The sequence below is a fragment of the Oncorhynchus clarkii genome, chromosome 12 (assembly GCF_045791955.1).
Source record: "Oncorhynchus clarkii lewisi isolate Uvic-CL-2024 chromosome 12, UVic_Ocla_1.0, whole genome shotgun sequence".
In the NCBI taxonomy this organism is placed as follows: Eukaryota; Metazoa; Chordata; class Actinopteri; order Salmoniformes; family Salmonidae; genus Oncorhynchus; species Oncorhynchus clarkii.
This window is the reverse complement of record NC_092158.1, coordinates 61582082-61604191: the sequence shown is the minus strand read 5'-3', so window position 1 is coordinate 61604191 and position 22110 is coordinate 61582082. Positions and strand designations below refer to the sequence as shown.

General features: G+C 46.3%; 1 protein-coding gene across 2 annotated transcripts; it reads right to left on the bottom strand.

Moving 5' to 3' along the window:
• Positions 1 to 2452: 2452 nt before the first annotated feature.
• Positions 2453 to 21403, bottom strand: LOC139420927 (SR-related CTD-associated factor 1). 2 transcript variants are annotated; one of them, XM_071171348.1, is made up of 9 exons: positions 21178 to 21403; positions 20259 to 20373; positions 20087 to 20166; positions 19162 to 19265; positions 15115 to 19033; positions 14883 to 14965; positions 6815 to 7099; positions 5298 to 5426; positions 2453 to 3042 (listed from the first exon to the last, which is right to left on the bottom strand). In XM_071171348.1, the coding sequence occupies exons 5-9, from the start codon at positions 18920 to 18922 to the stop codon at positions 2893 to 2895; spliced, it is 4455 nt and encodes a 1484-aa protein (XP_071027449.1). In that variant the 5' UTR covers positions 18923 to 19033; positions 19162 to 19265; positions 20087 to 20166; positions 20259 to 20373; positions 21178 to 21403; the 3' UTR covers positions 2453 to 2892. The 2 variants fall into 2 exon arrangements, with proteins under 2 accessions (XP_071027449.1, XP_071027450.1); XM_071171349.1 differs by having other exon boundaries at positions 6815 to 7033.
• Between the last annotated feature and the right edge of the window lie 707 nt (positions 21404 to 22110).

The window sequence follows — 22110 nt, the reverse complement described above, 5'->3', positions numbered from 1 at the left end:
TCTCTGAGTTAGTGATTGCTGTTTAGCAGTCTGATGGCCTTGAGATAGAAGCTGTTTTTCAATCTTTTAGTCCAAGCTTTGATGCACCTGTACTGACCTCGCCTTCTGGATGATAGCGGTGTGAACAGGCAGTGGCTCAGGTGGTTGTTGTCCATGATGATCTTTTTGGCCTTCCTGTGACATCTGGTTCTGTAGGTGTCATGGAGGGCAGGTAGTTTGCCCCCGATGATGGGTTGTGCAGACCGCACCACCCTCTGGAGAGCCTTGCGGTTGAAGTCGGTGCATTTGCCGTACCAGGCTGTAATACAGCCCGACAGGATGCTCTCGATTGTGCATCTGGAAAAGTTTGTCAGGGTTTTGGATGACAAGCCAAGGAACTTAAAACTTTCCACCTTCTCCACTGCTGGCCATTCGATGTGGATTGGCGGGTGCTCCCTCTGCTGTTTCCTGAAGTCCAAGATCATCTCCTTTGTTTTGTTGACATTTAGTAAGAGGTTGTTTTACGGACACCACACTCTGAGTGCCCTCACCTCCTCCCTGTAGGCTGTCTCGTCGTTGTTGGTGATCAGGCCCACTACTGTTGTGTCGTCTGCAAACTTGATGATTGAGTTGGAGGCATGCATGGCCACGCAGTCGTGGGTGAACAAGGAGTACAGGAGAGGGTTGACCACACACCCTTGTGGGGCCCCAGTGTTGAGGGTCAGCAAAGTGGAGATGTTTCCTACCTTCACCACCTGGGGGCGGCCCAGGACCCAGTTGCACAGGGCAGGGTTGAGACCCAGGGCCACCAGCTTGATGATGAGCTTGGAGGGTACTATGGTGTTGAATGCTGTGCTGTAATAAATGAACAGCATTCTTACATAGGTATTATTTTTGTCCAGATGGGATAGGGCAGTGTGCAGGCGATTGCGTCATCTGTGGACCTGTTGGGGCGGTATGCAAACGGAAGTGGGTCTAGGGTGGCCGGTAAGGTGGCGGTGATGTGATCCTTGACTAGCCTCTCAAAGCACCTCATGAGGACAGAAGTAAATGCTTACAGGGCGGTAGTCATTTAGTTCAGTTATCTTTGCCTTCTTGGGTACAGGAACAATGGTAGCCATCTTGAAGCATGTGGGGACAACAGACTGAGATAGGGAGCGATTGAATATGTCCGTAAACACACCAGCCAGCTGGTCTGCACATGCTCTGATGACACGGCTAGGGATGCCGTCCAGGCCAGAAACCTTGCGAGGGTTAACAAGTTTAAATGCTTTACTCACATCAGCCATGGAGAAGGGGGGATGCAGTCTTTGTTAGCGAGCCGCAACAATAGCACTGTATTATCCTCAAAGCGGGCAAAGAATGTGTTTAGTTTGTCTGGAAGCGTGACGCCGGTGTCCATGACACATCTAGATTTCTGCTGTATAGATAATGTATTTTGGATGTTTTCAATGTATTTTCTACAATTTCAGAAAATATCATTAAAATCGTGATAAAAAGAAAGTGGTGCACTAAACATTACAAAAGATTTATAAAAACTGATCAACTCTGACAGCCCTAATAATTATATACTTACATAGTTCTGAGGTGCTCTTGATGTTGCTTGGAGTTAACTTGTTTGGGACTATTCCATTGGTTCCAATTCTGACTGCCTGACTTGTCAAACACTTGTAGAGATAAACTGACTGGCGTGTTCACCCACTAACAGAGATTACAGGAGACCTGACAATGAAAGGAACAAGCGCGTTGATACATGCAACACAGTTCACACATCCCAGGCACCCAACATGCATTGACTCACCGCATAGCTTCAACTTCCAATGTGTAAACACATCAAGTCACAGAAGACTTCATTTTCATGGTTGCTTTTAACGTGAGCTCTGATGTCACAAGTCATATGCTTTCAATGTTTCATTTGATGTCCATTTATTGACGGATAATGTACTAGAAAAATGACTCACTAACACTAATATAAACCAATGAAGGCTAACCACAGAGTAGTAGTGTCAAATTGCATCTCAAAACCAATCTAAGTTTTGCAGTTCCCTACTTTAATGGGTAGGGTAAGGATTGTGTGGCGGATAAAACTGATCCTAGATCTGCCTGTGTGTATGACAGAAAGGGATACACAGAGATACACGCAATTACTTTAAGCTTCAAAGTAGCTCTTTTAACTAACATTACCTACAGCATTTAAGCCCGTATAAAGAATCCATTACAAACAGTTCACTCAGTCAGTGACATGTCTGCTGCAAGCCTGTAAATCCATAGCTTGTAGGACAGTGACACCCTGCTTTCATTTATTTCTCTCTGCCTAAGCACTGATCAGAGTACACACACCTTCAGGTCAGGGTTGGTTTCCCGGGCACAGATTAAGCCTGGTCCCGGATTTAAAACGCGAACTCGATAGAGAATCTCCTCAGGAAACCACCCCTCGGAGTACAGACTTCAAATAAAAGACAGGGACAGAATATCAAGTGTCAAATCTCTATATTTAAACCATCCATCCATTCAACAGACCAACCACCTGACTATGACAGGTTTATACCACAGAGAGAGAAAGGAGAGAGTCAGTGTAGTGTACTTACAGTATATACAGTGTGTGTGTGCGCGCGCATGTGTAAGTGTGTATACATGTATTCTGCATCTCTCCCACAACATTGTACTTTTTTAAAAATTCATATACTGCGTGTGTATATTTCGCAGATATCTACTCAACATTTCTGTACAGCAAGACACACAGGAGATGGGGGGGGGGGTTTACGAGTTTACATGGGGACAGCAAATAGGGAGGGGAATAAAACAAAATGTCACTCTACGGCCTCATTGGGCCCAGTCACGTGCAAGGAGTGCGGGGCTGGTCCTTGGGTGGCAGGACCAATGGAAGGAGGGGGAGTGCGACCCCTGGTCCAATCAATAGGAGGAATCCATCTCTCTGTCCTCCCTCTCTTCCTCGTCCATCTTTCGACCGTGCTTCCTGAAGTACTTGTACCTCTGAACATAAAGCTTGACCAGGTTGCTCACCTTGACCGGGTTGATCTCTCCCGTTCGACTGTGGCAGATCTGAGAAGCAGACACAGGTCGGTATTAGTCATAAACACACTATATATCAAATGGCTGTTACAGCGTAATTACAACTTCCAATTGTAACTGCTGGAACATAGTAACATATTCTGCATTATAAACCGGTTAGTTTGCGTCCTGGATGCTGATTGGCTGAAACAGCATTTCAGCCGTGTGTATATTATACAATATACCAATGGTATAATGCAAAAATACTCCTTTTTATGTTGGAAATATGGCACCTCTGAGGTTTGTGGTATATGGCCAATATACAGCTCCGCGTTGTGCATAACAACAGCCCTTGGCCATGGTACACTGAACAAAAACATAAAACACAACATACAACCATTTCAAAGATTTTACTGAGTCACCGTCCATAAGGAAATCAATTAAATTAATAAATTATGCCCTAATCTATGGATTTCACATGACTGGGAATAGATATACGCATCTATGTGTCACAGATAGCTTCTTTTTTTTTTTTAAATGCACGTGGATCAGAAAACCCGTCAGTATTTGGTGTGACCACCATCTGCCTCATGCAGCGCCACACATCTCCTTTGCATAGGGTTGATCAGGCTGTTGATTGTGGCCTGTGGAATGTTGTCACACTCTTCAATGGCAGTGCGAAGTTGCTGGATATTGGCGGGAACCGGAACACGCTGTCGTAAACGTTCATCCAGAGCAACCCAAACATGCTCAATGGGTGACATGGATGTGCAGGCCATGGAAGAACTGGGACATTTTCAGCTTCCAGGAATTGTGTACAGATCCTTGCAACATGAGGCCGTGCGTTATAATGCTGAAACATGAGGTGATGGATGAATGGCACGACAATGAGCCTCAGGATCTCGTCACCGTATCTCTGTCCATTCAAATTGCCTTCGAGAAAATGCAATCGTGTTACTTATGCCTCCCCATATTATAACCCCATGGCCACCACGGGCACTCTGTTCACAACGTTGACATCAGCAAACAGCTCTCCCACACAACGCCGTCTGCCCAGTACAATTGAAATCGGTATTCATCCGTGAAGAGCACACTTCTCTAGTGTGCCAGTGGCCATCGAAGGAGAGTATTTGCCCACTGAAGTCAGTTACGACACCAAACTGCAGTCGGGTCAAGATCCCGGTGAGGACGGCGAGCACACAGACGAGCGTCCCTGAGACGGTTTCTGATAGTTAGTAAAGAAATTCTTCAGTTGTGCATACTCAGTTTCATCAGCTGTCCGGGTGGCTGGTCTCGGACGATCCCGCACATGAAGCCACCCGGGCTGGCGTGGTTACACATGGTCTACGGTTGTGAGGCCAGTTAGACATACTGCCAAATTCTCTAAAACGGCATTGGAGGTTGCTTATGAACATTACATTATCTGGAAAGAGCTCTGGTGGACATTCCTGCAGTCAGCATGCCAATTGCAAGCTCCATCAAAACTTGACATCTGTGGCATTGTGTGGTGTGACAAAACTGCACATTTTAGAGTGACCTTTTATTGTGTAATGATCCTGCTGTTGAATACGCTTCTTGATATGCCACACCTGTCAGGTGGATGGATTATCTTGGCAAAGGAGAAATGCTCACTAACAGGGATGTAAACAAATTTGTGCACAAAATTTGAGAGAAATAAGCTCTTTGTGCATATGTTATTTTTTTAAATCTTTTATTTCAGCTCATGAAACCAACACTTAACATGTTGTGTTTATATTTTTGTTCAGTGTATTGGCCAATATACCACACCGCCTCAGGCCTTATTGCTTAAATATACTACACTCCCTCTGGCCTTTATGAAGTCTACTTCCAACAACTGTTTGTGGAAATTCTTTAAACCTTCACAAACAAGTCAAAGTAATTGTATCGACACCACACCACTCAGTCTAGTAATAACGCCAATCTTTAAATTGTGTGAGCCAATATTTTAAAATGTGCAAGTCACAAACAGGTTGAACAGCAATTGTTATTCCTATGGAACAAAATGCACCTACACTCCGTTACTGAGAGACGCTACAGCCTAAATCCAAAAGCCTGACCATTGCAGAGCAGACGTTTTTGTTCCAGCCCAGCACTAACACACCTGATTCAACTGTTTATCAAGTCATAGAATAAGGTGTTTGACACCCTCGAATAACAACGTTAAGAACTCTGAACAAAGCGTTTGTAACAACGGCGCACTCAGCCGCGTGACAACGGCGCACCTAAACCATGTAATAACAATGTAATGCAGCTAAAGCAGGTTTATGGTTAGAGAGCTGGGTTACCTTGTGTACTGCCTTCCTCAGGATGTCCTTGTAGTCGTCCTTGTTAATGTCTTTACGCTGGTAGTACGGCTTAATGGCCAGCTTCACCTCCTCCACCGCACGCTCCTGAGTGTGGAGCTTCTTCAGGTACTGAGAGCGAGAGAGAGAGAAATAAAATAAGAGGTGCAGTACTAGGGTTGAAAGGTATACCGAAACATCACTACTTTTTAGATACCAGAACATGCAAAACTGTTTTGCAGCAGAATGTCACTTTCGGTACTTCTGTCAAATGTCCCTCACGGATCAAGCCATTCTTATCAGCGCAGCCGACCCCTTATTATAGCGCGCACAGTGCCTGCTCCACTTGCTTATTTCTAGCCTGCACTGGTAGTCTGGGCAACATCATGTTAGCTCCCCACTCATGCTGAACAGAAGTTAACAGACTTGAATAATGCGACAAGGCATGTAGATGTTGAAACTGTTAACTACTGTGAGCAAAACAATGTCGATACCCTTTACAATGGAAGAATATACCGAGTGTCCAAGCGTTGCAGGCTAACTTTCCTGGCTAGGTGACAGCTAAAGCTAACATCAATTCACTATCCGAGACTTACTTTGTGATATGCAAACTACAAAAGGCATATGTTCATTTCAAAGCTGATTATCAATAAAAACGTTATTATTGTTTTTTATTTATTAAACTAGGCAAATCAGTAAGGAACAAATTCTTATTTACAATGACGGCCTACCGAGGAACAGTGGGTTAACTGCCTTGTTCAGGGGCAGAACGACAGATATACCTTGTCAGCTTGGGGGTTCGGTGATTCGATCCTGCTCTAACCACAAGGCTACCCATTGACCCAAGTTCCTTGGTGTCCTGACTGCCTCATTATTAATGACATCGTTACTCGTTAGAGACAACGCACATTTTTATGAAAAAGCTACTTCTACGCAAATGTTGTTGAATACAATTTGTCATCTGTAGCCCCATGGAATCACCCAAGAACAAGCCCAATAACTCAATGCATGCACACACTCCTATTGAATATGCATTCACCTGTATTGTCCATGTGCTACAGATTTATTTACCCAACAGATTTTCCATTCAAATAAATTATTACCATTATGTAGTTAGATTGGTAAAAACAAAGTCAAACTGATTGCATGATTGTATAATTGATTCATTAATGCATACATGGCTGTCTCTGAAAAATTGTTAGTAAAAAAATGCAAATGTAATGATATTGAACTCAAAAGATGCCCAACGATTGAACAGAGCAGTAGCTGTGTATATCTGTCTGGATAAAGTGCCATTCGGTGACTTTGGCTAATATGCCTTTTTTTTGTGCCATGGAACCGTTTTGGTATTGAGCATCGTGATACTAAACCTGGTATCGTTAATGAAGTCAACATTCTGGTATCGTGACAACACTATGAGGTACTGTACTGACAGTCAGATGACCGTCCTTTCCACACACACACATCCGTAATTGGAAGATATGGGAGTGGTAGAAAGACATGGTTTTTAATGGTGCTACCTTGTCAGGGTCCTTGCTCTCGTTGTCCCAGCCTATGTCACTGGAGCCCCCGGACCCTCCCGAGAACCCAGAGGGCATGGGAGGGGGCGGGGTCTGGGCGCAGCCGCCACCCATAGACATGCCAGGGTGCAGGTGGCTGGGCGTGGTTTTGGTGCAGCCCACCATTGGGAGAGAGCTGTGCAGGATGAACTGGGCAGGGGTGGGGCCAGGGGGAGGAACCTGGGAGGAGGAAGAAGAGGAAGGGGCATGCTGCGATGAATGGTTCTGATTGGTTTGGGAGAGAATCTGCAAGAGAGAGAGAGACGGAAGGTATGATGAGAAATGGAAGTGCTTGGTCAGATATTGAACACCTTCAAAACAATCCAAGACAAATATGTAACACATACAGTTGAAGTCGGACATTTACATACACTTATGTTGGAGTCATTAAAACTTGTTTTTCAACCACTCCACACATTTCTTGTTAACAAACTATAGTTTTGGCAAGTCGGTTAGGACATCTACTTCGTGCATGACACAAGTAATTTTTCAAACAATTGTTTACAGACAGATTATTTCACTTATAATTCACTGTATCACAATTCCAGTGGGTCAGAGGTTTACATACACTAAATTGACCGCGCCTTTAAAACAGCTTGGAAAATACCAGAAAATGTCATGGCTTTAGAAGCTTCTGATAGGCTAATTGACATAATTTGAGTCAATTGGAGGTGTACCTGTGGATGTATTTCAAGGCCCAGCTTCAAACTCAGTGCCTCTTGCTTGACATCATGGGAAAATCAAAAGAAATCAGCCAAGACCTCAGAAAAATAATTGTAGACCTCCGCAAGTCTGGTTCATCCTTGGGAGCAATTTCCAAACGCCTGAAGGTACCATGTTCATCTGTACAAACAATAGTACGCAAGTATAAACACCATGGGACCACACAGCCGTCATACCGCTCAGGAAGGAGATGTGTTCTGTCTCCTAGGGATGAACGTACTTTGGTGCGAAAAGTGCAAATCAATCCCAGAACAGCAGCAAAAGACCTTGTGAAGATGCTGGAGGAAACGGGTACAAAATAATCTATATACACAGTAAAACGAGTCCTATATCAACATAACCTGAAAGGCCGCTCAGCAAGGAAGAAGCCACCACTCCAAAACCGCCATAAAAAAGCCAGACTACGGTTTGCAACTGCACATGGAGACAAAGTTTGTACTTTTTGGAGAAATGTCCTCTAGTCTGATGAAACAAAAATAGAGCGGGCCTAAGAACACCATCCCAAATGTGAAGCACATGGTGGCAGCATCATGCTGTGGGGGTGCTTTTCTGCAGTAGAGACTGGTGCACTTCACAAAATAGATGGCGTCATGAGGTAGGAAAATGATGTTGCTTCAATATATCCACATCTCAAGACATCAGTCAGGAAGTTAAAGCTTGGTCGCAAATGGGTCTTCCAAATGGACAATGACCCCAACAAAGTCAAGGTATTGGAGTAGCCATCACAAAGCCCTGACCTCAATCCTATAGAAAATGTGTGGGCAGAACTGAAAAAGCTTGTGCGAGCAAGGAGGCCTTACAAACCTGACTCAGTTACACCAGCTCTGTCAGGAGGAATGGGCCAAAATTCACCCAACTTATTGTGGGAAGCTTATGGAAGGCTACCCAAAACGTTCGACCAAAGTAAAAAAAATGTAAAGGCAACGCTGCCAAATACTAATTGAGTGTGTGTAAACTTCTGAATAAAAGCGGAAATAAATCACTCTACTATTATTCTGACATTTTACACTCTTAAAATAAAGTGGTGAGCCTAACTGACCTAAGACAGGGGAATTTACTAGAATTAAATGTCAGGAATTGTGAAAAACTGAATTTAAATGTATTTGGTTGAGGTGAATGTAAACTTCCAACTTCAACTGGAAACCGTGTCTTCAGAAAGTATTCACCTCCCTTGACTTTTTCCACATTTTGTTGCATTTGTAGAGCCTTAATGTAAAATGGATTCAATTTAGATTTTGTGTCACTGGCCTACACACACAATACCCCAATAATATCAAAGTGGAATTGTGTTTTTAGAAATTAAAGGCTGAAGTGTCTTTAGTCAATAAGTATTCAACCTCTTTGTTATGGTAAGCGTAAACAAGTTCAGGACAAACATTTTTCACAATCAGTTGCATGGACTCACTGTGTGCCATTTTTGAATGACTCATCTCTGTAACCCACACATACAGATAATTGTAAGGTCCCTCAGCCGAGCAGTGAATTTCAAACACAGCTTCAACCACAAATACCAGGAAGGTTTTCCAATGCCTCGCGAAGGACACGTAATTGGTAGGAAAAAAAGCAGACATTGAATATCCCTTTGAGCATGTTGAAGTTGTTAATTACACTTTGAACGGTGCATCAATACGCCCAATCACTACAAAGATACAGGAATCCTTCCTAACTCAGTTGCCGTAGAGGAAGAAGGCCAAAGGTGATTTTTTATTCAATTTTATTTTCCCCCCAGTCTGCAGGCACCCGGCCCGCCACAAGGAGTCGCTAGAGCGTGATGAGCCAAGTAAATCCCAATCATGGCCGGTTGTGATACAGCCCGGGATCGAACCTGAGTATGTAGTGACGCCTCAGACCGGTGCGCCACTTGGGTGGCCCAGCCAATGGTGACTTTAAAACAGTTACAGGCTGTGATAATCCATTCCTTACTTAGATGTACATGTATTTAGGGAATATGTTGTGAAAGTGTTAGATATTACTGCACTGTCGGAGCTAGAAGTAGAAGCATTTCGCTACACCCGCAATAACATCTGCTAAACACGTGTATGTGACCAATGAATTTGATTTGATTTAAAGTAAAACTGCAAACAATGTGGCAAAGAAATTTACTTTGTCCTGAATACAAAGATTTATGTTGGTGCAAACACCACATCACTGAGTACCACGCTTCATATTTTCAAGCATGGTGGTGGCTGCATCATGTTATGGGTATGCTGGTCATCGGCAAGGACCAGGGATTTTTCTAATATAAAATAAACTGTATAGAGCTAAGCACAGGCAAAATCCTAGAGGACAACCTGGTTCAGTCTGCATTCCAACAGACACTTGGAGACATTCACCTTTCAGCAGGACAATTATCTAAAACACCAGGCCAAATGTACCCTGGAATTGCTTACCAAGACAACATTGAATGTTCCCAAGTGGCCTAGTTACAGTTTTGACTTAAATCTGCTTGAAATTCAAATAAAATCTTAATTATCACATCCGCCGAATACAATGGTGTAGAACTTACAGCAAAATGCTTACTTACAAGCCCTTAACCAACAATGCCATTCAAGAAATAGAGTTGAGAAAATATTTACTAAATAAACAAAAGTGAAACATTTGAAAAAAGTAACACAAAGTAACAATAACAAGGCTATATACAAGGGGTACCAGTACCAAGGGATACAGGTTAGTAAAGGTAGTTTGCACATGTAGGTAGGGGTAAGGTGGCTATGCATAGATAATAAACAGCGAGTAGCAGTTGTGTAAAATCAAAGGGTCCGGGTGGCCATTTTATTAATTGTTCAGCAGTCTTATGGCTTGGGGGTAGAAGCTGTTAAGGAGCCTTTTGGACCTAGACTTGGCGCTCCGGTACCGCTTGCCGTGCGGTAGCAGAGAGAACAGTCTATGACTTGGGTGACTGGAGTCTGTCCATTTTTTGGGCCATCCTTGGACACAGCCTAGTATATAGGTCCTGGATGGCAGGAAGCTTGACTCCAGAGAAGTACTGGGCTGTATGCACTACCCTCTGTAGCACCTTACGGTCGGATGCCAAGCAGTTGATGCATCCAGTCAGGATGCTCTCGATGGTGCAGCTGTAGAACCTTGAGGATCTGGGGACCCATACCAAATATTTTCAGTCTCCTGAGGGGAAAAAGGTGTTGTCGTGCCCTCTTCACAACCCTCTTGGTGTGTTTGGACCATGATAGTTTGTTGGTGATGTAGACACCAAGGGACTTGAAGCTCTCGACCCGTTACACTACAGCCCCATCGATGTGAATGGGTGTGTTCGGCCTTCCTTTTCCTGTAGTACCCGATCAGCTCCTTTGTCTTGCTCACGTTGAGGGAGAGGTTGTTGTCCTGGTACCACACTTCCAGGTCTCCAACCTCCTCCCTATAGGCGGTCTTATAAGGCCTGCCACGTGTCATCAGAAAGCTTAATGAGGGTGTTGGAGTCATGCTTGGCCACACAGTCGTAGGTGAACAGGGAGTACAAAGAGGGGACTAAGCATACACCCGAGGTGCCCCCTGTTAAAGATCAGCGTGGCTGATGTGTTGTTGCCTAACCTTACCACCTGGGGGCGGCATGTTTAGGAAGTCCAAACAACACTTTCTTGGGCACAGGGACTATGGAGGTCTACTTGAAACACGAAGGTGTGAAATTACAGACTCGGTCAGGGAGAGGTTGAAATTGTCAGTGAAGACACTTGGTCCACGCATGCTCTGAGTACACGTCCTGGTAATTCGTCTGGCCCTGCGGCCTTGTGAATGTTGACCTGTTTAAAATGTCTTACTTGCATAGGCTATGGAGAGCTTGATCACACAGTCGTCCGGAACAGCTGGTGCTCTCATGCATGTGCAACAGTATAGCTTCCTTCCCTCTCCTCGCCCCTACCTGGGCGCGAACCAGGGAACCTCTGCACACATCGACAACAGCCACTCTCGAAGCATCGTTACCCATCGCGCCACAAAAGCCGCGGCTCTTGCAGAGCAAGGGGAACAACTACTTCAAGATCTCAGAGCGAGTGACGGTCACCGATTGAAACGCTATTAGCGCGCACCCCGATAACTAGCTAGCCATTTCACATAGGTTACACATGCTTCAGTGTTGCTTGCCTCGAAGCAAGTATAAAAAGGCATTTAGCCCGTCTGGTAGGCTCGTGTCACTGGGCAGCTCTCGGCTGAGTTTTCCTTACGAAACGTAATAGTTTGCAAGCAATGCCACATCCAACAAGCGTCAGAACCGGCGTAGTAGGATTCAATCCTAGTTCTTGTATTGATGCTTTGCCTGTTTAAATTATCAATCTGAAGGCATAGTGGTTCTTATACGCGTGTGGATTTGTGTCCCGCTCCTTGAAAGCGGCAGCTCTAGCCTTTAGCTCAGTGCGGATGTTGCCTGTAATCCATGGCTTCTGGTTGGGATATGTACAGTGCCTTGCAAAAGTATTCGGCCCCCTTGAACTTTGCGACCTTTTGCCACATTTCAGGCTTCAAACATAAAGATATAAAACTGTATTTTTTTGTGAAGAATCAACAACAAGTGGGACACAATCATGAAGTGGAACGACATTTATTGGATATTTCAAACTTTTTTAACAAATCAAAAACTGAAAAATTGGGTGTGCAAAATTATTCAGCCCCCTTAAGTTAATACTTTGTAGCGCCACCTTTTGCTCCGATTACAGCTGTAAGTCGCTTGGGGTATGTCTCTATCAGTTTTGCACATCGAGAGACTGAATTTTTTTCCCATTCCTCCTTGCAAAACAGCTCGAGCTCAGTGAGGTTGGATGGAGAGCATTTGTGAACAGCAGTTTTCAGTTCTTTCCACAGATTCTCGATTGGATTCAGGTCTGGACTTTGACTTGGCCATTCTAACACCTGGATATGTTTATTTTTGAACCATTCCATTGTAGATTTTGCTTTATGTTTTGGATCATTGTCTTGTTGGAAGACAAATCTCTGTCCCAGTCTCAGGTCTTTTGCAGACTCCATCAGGTTTTCTTCCAGAATGGTCCTGTATTTGGCTCCATCCATCTTCCCATAAATTTTAACCATCTTCCCTGTCCCTGCTGAAGAAAAGCAGGCCCAAACCATGATGCTGCCACCACCATGTTTGACAGTGGGGATGGTGTGTTCAGCTGTGTTGCTTTTACGCCAAACATAACGTTTTGCATTGTTGCCAAAAAGTTCAATTTTGGTTTCATCTGACCAGAGCACCTTCTTCCACATGTTTGGTGTGTCTCCCAGGTGGCTTGTGGCAAACTTTAAACAACACTTTTTATGGATATCTTTAAGAAATGGCTTTCTTCTTGCCACTCTTCTATAAAGGCCAGATTTGTGCAATATACGACTGATTGTTGTCCTATGGACAGAGTCTCCCACCTCAGCTGTAGATATCTGCAGTTCATCCAGAGTGATCATGGGCCTCTTGGCTGCATCTCTGATCAGTCTTCTCCTTGTATGAGCTGAAAGTTTAGAGGGATGGCCAGGTCTTGGTAGATTTGCAGTGGTCTGATACTCCTTCCATTTCAATATTATCGCTTGCACAGTGCTCCTTCGGATGTTTAAAGCTTGGGAAATCTTTTTGTATCCAAATGTGGCTTTAAACTTCTTCACAACAGTATCTCGGACCTGCCTGGTGTGTTCCTTGTTCTTCATGATGCTCTCTGCGCTTTTAACGGACCTCTGAGACTATCACAGTGCAGGTGCATTTATACGGAGACTTGATTACACACAGGTGGATTGTATTTATCATCATTAGTCATTTAGGTCAACATTGGATCATTCAGAGATCCTCACTGAACTTCTGGAGAGAGTTTGCTGCACTGAAAGTAAAGGGGCTGAATAATTTTGCACGCCCAATTTTTCAGTTTTTGATTTGTTAAGAGTTTGAAATATCCAATAAATGTCGTTCCACTTCATGATTGTGTCCCACTTGTTGATTCTTCACAAAAAAATACAGTTTTATATCTTTATGTTTGAAGCCTGAAATACTGGCAAAAGGTCGCAAAGTTCAAGGGGGCCGAATACTTTCGCAAGGCACTGTAAGTACGGTCACTGTGGGGATGACATCGTCAATGTACTTATTGATGAAGCCGGTAACTGATGTGATAAACTCCTCAATGCCATTGGATGAATCCTGGAACAGTCTGTAGCGTAGCATCCGCATCATTTGACCACTTCAGTATTGAGTCACATACCTCCTGCTTTAGTTTTTGCTTGTAAGCAGGAATCTGGAGGATATAATTATGGTCAGATTTGCAAAATAGAAGGCGAGGGAGAGCTTTGCATGCGTCTCTGTGTGTGGAGTAAAGGTGGTCTAGAGTTTTTTCCCCCCTTTGGTTGCACATATGTCATGCCTGTAGAAATAACGGAAAATGGATTTAAGTTTGCCTGCATTAAAGTTTCCGGCCACTAGGCGCGACACTTCTGGATGAGCATATTGTTCTTTGCTTATGGCCTTATACAGCTCATTGAGTGCGGTCATAGTGCTAGCATGGGTTTGTTGTGGTAAATAGACAGCTACGAAAAATATTGATGAAAACTTGGTAGATAGTGTGGTCTACAGCTTATCATGGGGTACTCTACCTCAGGCGAGCAATACCTCAAGACTTTAATATTAAACATCGCGCACCAACTGTTATTGACAAATATACACATACCACCACCCCTCGTCTTACCAGACATAGCTGTTCTGTCCTGCAGATGCCCGGAAAACCCAGCCAACTGTTTATTATCCGTGTCGTCCTTCAGCTATGACTCAGTGAAACATACGATATTACCGTTTTTAAATGTCCCGTTGGTAGGATAGTCTTGAACAGAACTCATCCAGTTTATTCTCCAGTGATGTCACGTTGGCCAATAGAACGGATGGTAGAGGCAGGTTACCAAATAGGGATATCTTCTGTATACAACCCCTACCTTGTCACAAGACAACTGATTGGCTCAAACGCATTAAGGAAAGAAATTCCACAAATTAACTTTTAACAAGGCACACATATTAATTGAAATGCATTCCAAGTGACAACCTCATGGAGCTGGTTGAGAGAATGCCAAGAGTATGCAAAGCTGTCATCAAGGCAAAGGGTGGCTACTTTGCAGAATCTCAAATATAAAATATATTTAGATTTGTTTCACACTTTTTTGGTTACTACATGATTCCATGTGTCATTTCATAGTTTTGATGTCTTCACTATTATTCTACAATGTAGAAAATAGTAAAAATATAGAAAAATCCTGGAATGAGTAGGTGTGTCCAAACTTTTGACTGGTACTGTGTACACGCACACACAGAGGAATATAATTACTCAAAGACACACACACACACCTGGCTTGTAGCATGAATGAACTCTTGGGCTTTGGCTCTACTTGCGATATTGGCCTCTTCCATCTTAAACAGCAGAGCTGTCACTGAAATACAGAGAGCAAGGGGTTAGTAAAACCTTATAGATATTATATACTTCATAGTAGCAACAGGAATACCCAAAAAAAGTAATGCCCCTCCACCAAAAATCTACTAGTTGACATTATTATAACGAATGCTCGTGACAGAGACTTACATGCTAAAACTCCTCCGGCTGTGCAGTCCACTCCTGTCTGCAGACTCCAGGGGAGGGTAGGGGCAGCAGGAGGGGGAGGAGGAGGCGGTGGCAGCTTGTTGGCTGATGATGAAGAAACAGAAGAAGAGGAAGAGGAGGAGGGGTCTGTGGAGGAAGGAGGAAGGGAGAGAGAGGCGAGGGCAGAGCCAGATGAGGAGGAGCAAGGGGGTGAGGCCAGGGATTTGGAGGCTTCTTCCAGAGGGAGGGGCTTTATGCTGGAGGGGCCGTATTGTGAGATGCCTCCCCCCTGGGAGGATGGTACAGACGTGGGACTGGAGGGGGGCAGGTTGGGGGTGCTCTGGGTCTGAGCGGGGCAGTCCTCGGATAGGAAGGAGGGCTCAGGGGTCTTACAGCTGCTGTCCACAGTCTGCGAGTCGGGAGACGACTCCCGAGCATCACGCGAGGTGGTGAAGGAGGGTGGAGGGGTGTGGGGGGGTGAGGAGGACGGGGGGAGGACACTGGTGGAAGAGGAGGATGATGAAGAAGAGGAAGAGGAAGGGGTTGGACCGGCTGGACCAGAGTGTGGACTGGATGGTTTAGTCCCGACTCCTGATTGGATGTCGGAGGACGGTCCACCCCAGCCGCCGCCCTCAGAGCTACAGTTGGCCATGGCGCCATCCACGTCCGTCAAACCAGCGGCTAAGCTTTTCTCTCCTCGCGTCTTCTTCGCCAGCCGCCGCCTACGCTTGGTTGCCAGGGACGATGAGGGCGAAGACGCCGAGGAGGAAGTGGAGGTGGTGGAGCTGGGCTTGGCCTTCTTGGACTTCAGTGTTGCCACCGTGGGATTGGCCAGCGAGGAGGAAGGGGGAGCGGCCAAGGAACTGCGTTTGCCCACCTTCCCCAGGTCCTTGTTGCGTCCACTCAGCAATAGAGGCTCAGAGCAGGGCTTGAGGAACGGAGACCTGCTCTCATTGTCCCTCCTAAAGACCACCGCAATGGAACCTCCCACCACCGGCATACCAGAGCCCCCTACTGACCCGCCTGCCCCGAGGAGCTCCATGCCCAGCTTCCCAGAGCCCACCGGGCCCCCCGTGGTGCTGCTCACGCCCTCACGCACAAGCACTGACACTTTGGATTGCAGCTTGGCTTTCCTCCCACCACCGCTTAATTTCTTGGACCTGCCAGACCGACCAGACTCTTTCTTTCCCCCTTTTTCCCCACGATCTTTCTCCTTCCCCATCTTCCGCCCTCGTTTGGCCGAGGGGAGGGTGGCTAGAGCGGCCTGGGTTGGGGAGAGTGAGGCAGTGGAGAGCCCCTTGCCTTTGGGTCGAACCGAGGAGGAAGAGGATGACTCGGACTGACCAGCTTTCTTGCCCGTTCGGGATTTCTTCTTGAAGTGGTGGCGTCCAGGTTTGGTGGCGGTCTTGGGTTTGGCGCTGGGGGCAGCGGGTTCCAGAAGCTGGGGAGGGGGTGGGGAGTCTTCTATAGAGGGGTAGTCTGAGTCCAGGGCCTCCCCGTCCAGAGAGTGCATGTTTATCTCCAGTTTGTCTGAAAAGTGGTCCGAGTCATAGCCATGGTAATGTGACGGCGGCGAGAGGGAGCGGCTCCCACGCCGGTCCATGCCTTCTTCTAACTCTTCGTCCGAGCGCCGACGCCTCTTCTTCTTCCTCTTGTGGGGCTTGTCCGAGCCCTGGGGGGGGCTGTGGGGGGAGGATGGAGCCAGCGGGGGGGAACCGGGGAGAGTGGTGGTGGTGGTCGTGGTGACCGTGATGGTGCGCTTGATGGCGAACAGGTCAGAGCCATTGAGATCCTGGATGGACGGTGGCACCACGGGACGACCGTCTCTACGTCTTTCCCTGTTCCCTTCTCTGACCCTGTCCCCTTCTCTGACCCTGTCCCTTTCTCTGTCCCTTTCGCCGTCTCTGTCCCTTTCTCTGTCTCTTTCTCTGTCCCTTTCTCTGTCCCTTTCTCTGTCCCTGTCCCTTTCTCTGTCCCTGTCCCGGATCCTGTCCCGGTGCCTGTCCCGGTGCCTTCGTTCTATGCTTCCTTTAGACCTCTTGGAGCTGCCTCTTTCTCGGCTGGTCGATTCGCGGATGCCGTCTCGCTCTCTTTCCCTCTTTATCCGGCTCGAGTCTCTATCCCTCTCCCTTCTCCGGGTGTCATCTTTCTTTCTGTCCTTGTCTCGATCTCCATCTTGTTCCACATCTCGGTCTCTGTACCGGTCTCTGTTATTATCTCTGTCTATGTCCCTATCTCTCTCTCTATGTTGGTCCTCTGAAGTGTTTGACCAGGAGCGACCCCCGCGTATTTGCCGCACTGAGGAGTTTTGTGAGCGGGGGCGTGCTGAAGATTCCGGGGTGCTCCATCGTCTCTTCTTCCTCTTTCTGCTATCGCTTCTGCTGCTCCTCCCTCTCTCCTCCACCTTTGTTTTCTTCTCTCTCTCACTCCGCCGCCCCCTCTCCCTTTCCCTGTGTCTTTCCTTCCTCTCACCACTCTTTTCTCCTCCGCAATCCTTCTCTTTCCTTTTCTTCCTCCTCCTCCTACTCTCCTCCTCCTCCCCTACCTTTCCCTCCTTCCGCTTGCGCCGCTCCCTCTCCTTGGAACTCTTGGAGGACTTGCGGCTCTTGTCCTTCTCGGCAGTGGAGGGAGGAGGGGGAGGCAGAAGGAGGGTGTGAGGAGACGATGGGAGGTGCTGAGGTGAGAGGGAAGAAGGGAAGGAGGAACGGTATCTCGCCTTACGCCGGCTGACCAGCTTCCTCCTAAGATCTCCCACCCCGACCACCACCTCTTCCTCTTCTTCTTCCTCCTCCTCCTCCTCCTCCTCCTCCATGGGCTCCCCATCCTCCCTGCCAGGCATCACCGGCCCCGCCCAGTCCCCATCAGCCCGCACAGACACAAAGCTATCCCCATCCAACACCCTCAGGATCCTCTCCGGCTTAGCTCCCCCGTGGAGGAAAGGACTGCCGGAGGAGATGGGGAGGACGAGAGGAACGATTCCTTCCCGGCCTCTCTCCTCCCTATTCCCTCCGTCCCTCTCGGTGGCCCCCACGATCTCACCCTCCTCAATTTCAGAGTGGTCCGAGTGGTCCGCCTTCTCTCTCCTGTCCCGTACTTTCACCCGGGGCTCTTTGGTTCGGTCCAGCCTCCTCCGGAGGGGTAGAGGAAGGGAGCGCGGGGAGAGCGGGGGAACAGAGAGAGTGTCCGTGGAGTCTGGAGGAGCATTGTCCTTCTCCTCTCCTCCTGTCCCCCCCGTCTCTGCCTTCCTTTTCTTCCCTCTGGCATCGCTCCCCTTGCTGCTCACGCTGTTCCCTCTCTCCCTCCCTCCCCCCATTGCTCGCTCCTCCTCCTCTCTCTCTGAGGGGGGAGAGCCGGTCGGATCAAAGGGATCGTACTTTTCCCCTTCTTCCTCCTCCTCGGCCGCTCCTCCCTCCCTCTCTCCTTCCGTGGGGTGAAAAGGGTCGTAGATCTCCGTCTCGTCCTCTTTTTGTCCGTCGGTGCCCACAGGGGGTGGGGAGAGACATAACAAGGGATCAGAGGAGGAGAAAGGGGGGTCAGCGAGAGAGGAGGGGGGAGCCAGGGAAGCGGAAGTGGAGGACACTACGTCACCCATCATCACGCTGTTGGCCCTTCCCTCTTGGATGTCGTTGTGGTAGCTGGTTGCCACAGCTCCAGGAGAGGAGGATGAAGAGGAAGGTGGGGAGGCAGGAGAGGAGGAAGGAGAGGAGGGAGATGTGGAGGAGGGCAGGGGGCTCTTGGCAGTCTCTGTGATCCCGTGAGGAGGAGGGACGGCAGGCACCCCTTTAAGGTCTGGGATTCGAGTTAAATCCATGGCCAGGATGGGAGCTGGGCTTGGGGCAAGCTGCAGTCCAGTCAGTACTCCCTGGAGCCTGGGGTTGTGGCTGGAGGAGGGATGCTGAGGGCCGGGGATAAAAGAGCAACCCTGAAAGATGAGACAAGAAATGTTAGGCATTAATCAACCACCTGGGGTCCACAATCTGTGAAGTGTGTGTGTGTTTGGGGGAAGTAGAGTATTGTTGGTGTGTATTTGAGTCGGTACCAATAATTTACCTGACTTCCTGTTGCCTATACCAGCGGTGACAGTGGACAAGATACTGAGCAGTGACGAGCCTTTCACTCTCACCTCAGCTGTCAACTCCACTTCAAGGTCAGAACTGGAATACAAATACATCACTCCTGAGACCACGCACAGTGGAACTGGCACATCTAAATTCCCTGTTATGTCATTTATTATATTGGGTGTCTCCCATTTACATTTCAGCTTACTTTTCACTCTGACATCCTCTCTTTAGCCGGGCATATGATTTTGGCCCCAATTTAGCTGTCCCTGACAAGTTTGAGATTGGAGACAAAATACACGTCGTTGCCTACTCCGGGCGCGTAGCTGTCACCGATGCTTGTTTAAATGTGAGCGGGTCAGAGAAGAAATCTGAGGCCTACCGATCCCGTCTTTGAGACATCCCGATATTTTCAAAAAAATCTACAATGCTCTTGTAGTGTGAGATGTTTAACGACAAGTTTTGAGAACGGTGATCAGCAATAGCCAAAGATATCCTACCAGTGATGATGTATCGCGTCTGCCAGAATGTGTACTCTTAAGAGCGATGACTAATACTTGCAATGCATTTGTACTTGCCTTTAACCAAAGCGTAAGATCATCACAGCTCTGAAGTTGACAAGCAATGTTATTCAATCCAAAAACGTATTGGCTTGATATTTCAACTTTGCATGGCATGCGTGAATGTCTGACTGAAAAAGTTTATGAGGCAGCTTTGACCCACAGCTCATTCTAGCTCATCTAATTACATAATTGTTTTTGTGAGACAGCGTGGTATTGCGAATCCTCACCACCAAGGGAAGAATTTTATAGCGTGTGACCCCGGTCTCTGCCACATCGTTTAGAGTGGCAACACTATGTTGGCAAAAAAAATTACAGGAAAGATTTTAAAAGTAATGTAGTGTACGCCGGCATTACCTATCAAGGAGATGCTGTGGAGAGCAGTGAAGATAGACCAGGCAGGGAAGCGTTTCGGGGGTTGCAGTAATGACAGCTCCCTATACGAAGGGGACAGACAGACAACACACACATTAATAGCTGCTACAGTCGGTGGAAGAGCTTTAAAAAACACACACACAATCACACTCACCAGCTCGCTAGGCTCGTCATCTGGGCTCTCCCTATCGCAATTGGTAACACCTCAACCTCGTCCTACTCCTTTCTTCATCCTTATCTGTATCCTCTTCGCTGGAGTCTTTCTCTGTCTGAAGCAACATAAGGCAAATCAAATTGTGTTTTGAAGAATCTTGTAGTGTAGTGCAGTGTGACCCTCCCTCTGTGCCACATCGCTTATCACTTCAGGTATATTAGAAAATGTAGACCGTGAATAAATGTAAGCATTCCTCAATTCAAATCAGTTGCAGCATAACCATAAACAAAATGATTGAACCAAAACCTTCAACTTCTACGGTACCCCCTCAATTAATTTGAGGAAGCACAGTTACAGCACAATCCTTTGTTTCTGGGATTCAGGCTGTCTCAGTTTCTTCCTCTATGGCCATCTATGTGAGAACAATAGTGAAATTGTAGTCTAGCTAGTCTCGACATCAAGCTATCATTACTGATCGGGGTTAGCCGTTTAGCTAATTTCACAGTTTCCTGCGAAAAAACACGAAATAATAGACGATAATGACATTCAGTAATTGGGTCGTAACTATGTAATGCTAGCTGGCTAATAAGACCACAGATCTATAATGAAAACTGCAGCCAGCGAACGAGAGCGCTAACTAATGCTAGCTAACTATCTAATTAGCCATTGCATTAGTTATAACTGGCAGTGGCTAGCTAACGTTAGATGTTGCAAAATACCTGGATCAGGCCGCACTATAGTGAGTTGACTAGGCTAACAAACTACATCAACTAACTTAACTAGCAAATACACTTGATCACTGAAAACTAGTTACAATCGTCACATGTTTTCAATTGAATAGATTCGTAGCTAGACAGCCAGACCTGCCAGAAATAGCAGTAACGTTACTAGCTGGCCAGGAATGCTAATGTTAGCTCACCTCCTAGCTACACCAGTCAAATACATGCGCTAAATTCCTTAGATCCAGTTATATGTTTTGTCCGTGTAAATCCACAATCTTCAACTACCCTTTATTTTCTAAAACATGCAATTTACGTTTAAAATACAGTATTAAAGGTTGAGATATTGTTATTTTAAAAGCACAATAAGAGGCCCATCCCATCCATCGCCGACATTTTACTTCCCTTCACTTGAAACCGGTCAACAAGGGCCGACGGGAAATTAAGTTTTTCGTTGATCGGGCTAATGTTGGGTACGACAACCTTCCAAATGCTATTTGAAAGATCCTGAACAAAATAAATAATTTCCCCGCCTATACATCTAGATGTGTATTTAATACTGAAGATTATATTTTTTCACGTTTCGATGACTGAATATCAAGCCTTTATTATAACAAATAATTGCAGCGGTCTTAGGCACTGCATTTCAGTGCTTGAGGTTGGTTCGAATCCAGGCTGCATCACAACCGGCCGTGATTGAGAGTCCCATAGGATGGCGCACAATAGGATGGCGCACAATAGGATGGCGCACAATAGGATGGCGCCCAGCGTCGTCAGTGTTTGTCCGGTGTAAGCTGTCATTGTAAATAAGAATTTGTACTTAACTGACTTGCCTCGTTAAATAAAATACACTATTTTATTGTTTACGTGTGAATTGTCTTTCAAACTTTTTATCCTCATATGTCGACCCATATCCTTTTAGTGTATATACTTCATAAAATGTGAAAACTTTCCACTGGTGTAAACCCATGCTAAATCTGTCTCAAAGTGTTGTAGTTTTGTGGTTCCCCAGATCTTTGCTTGTTGGCCAAGGAACAGCAACAGCTTTCCTAACTATTGCAGTAGTTTTCTAGGTCATAGTAGTTTCAGTAGCCCCTCTTTAACAGTCCATGGTCCTGATCTCTCTTCATTCT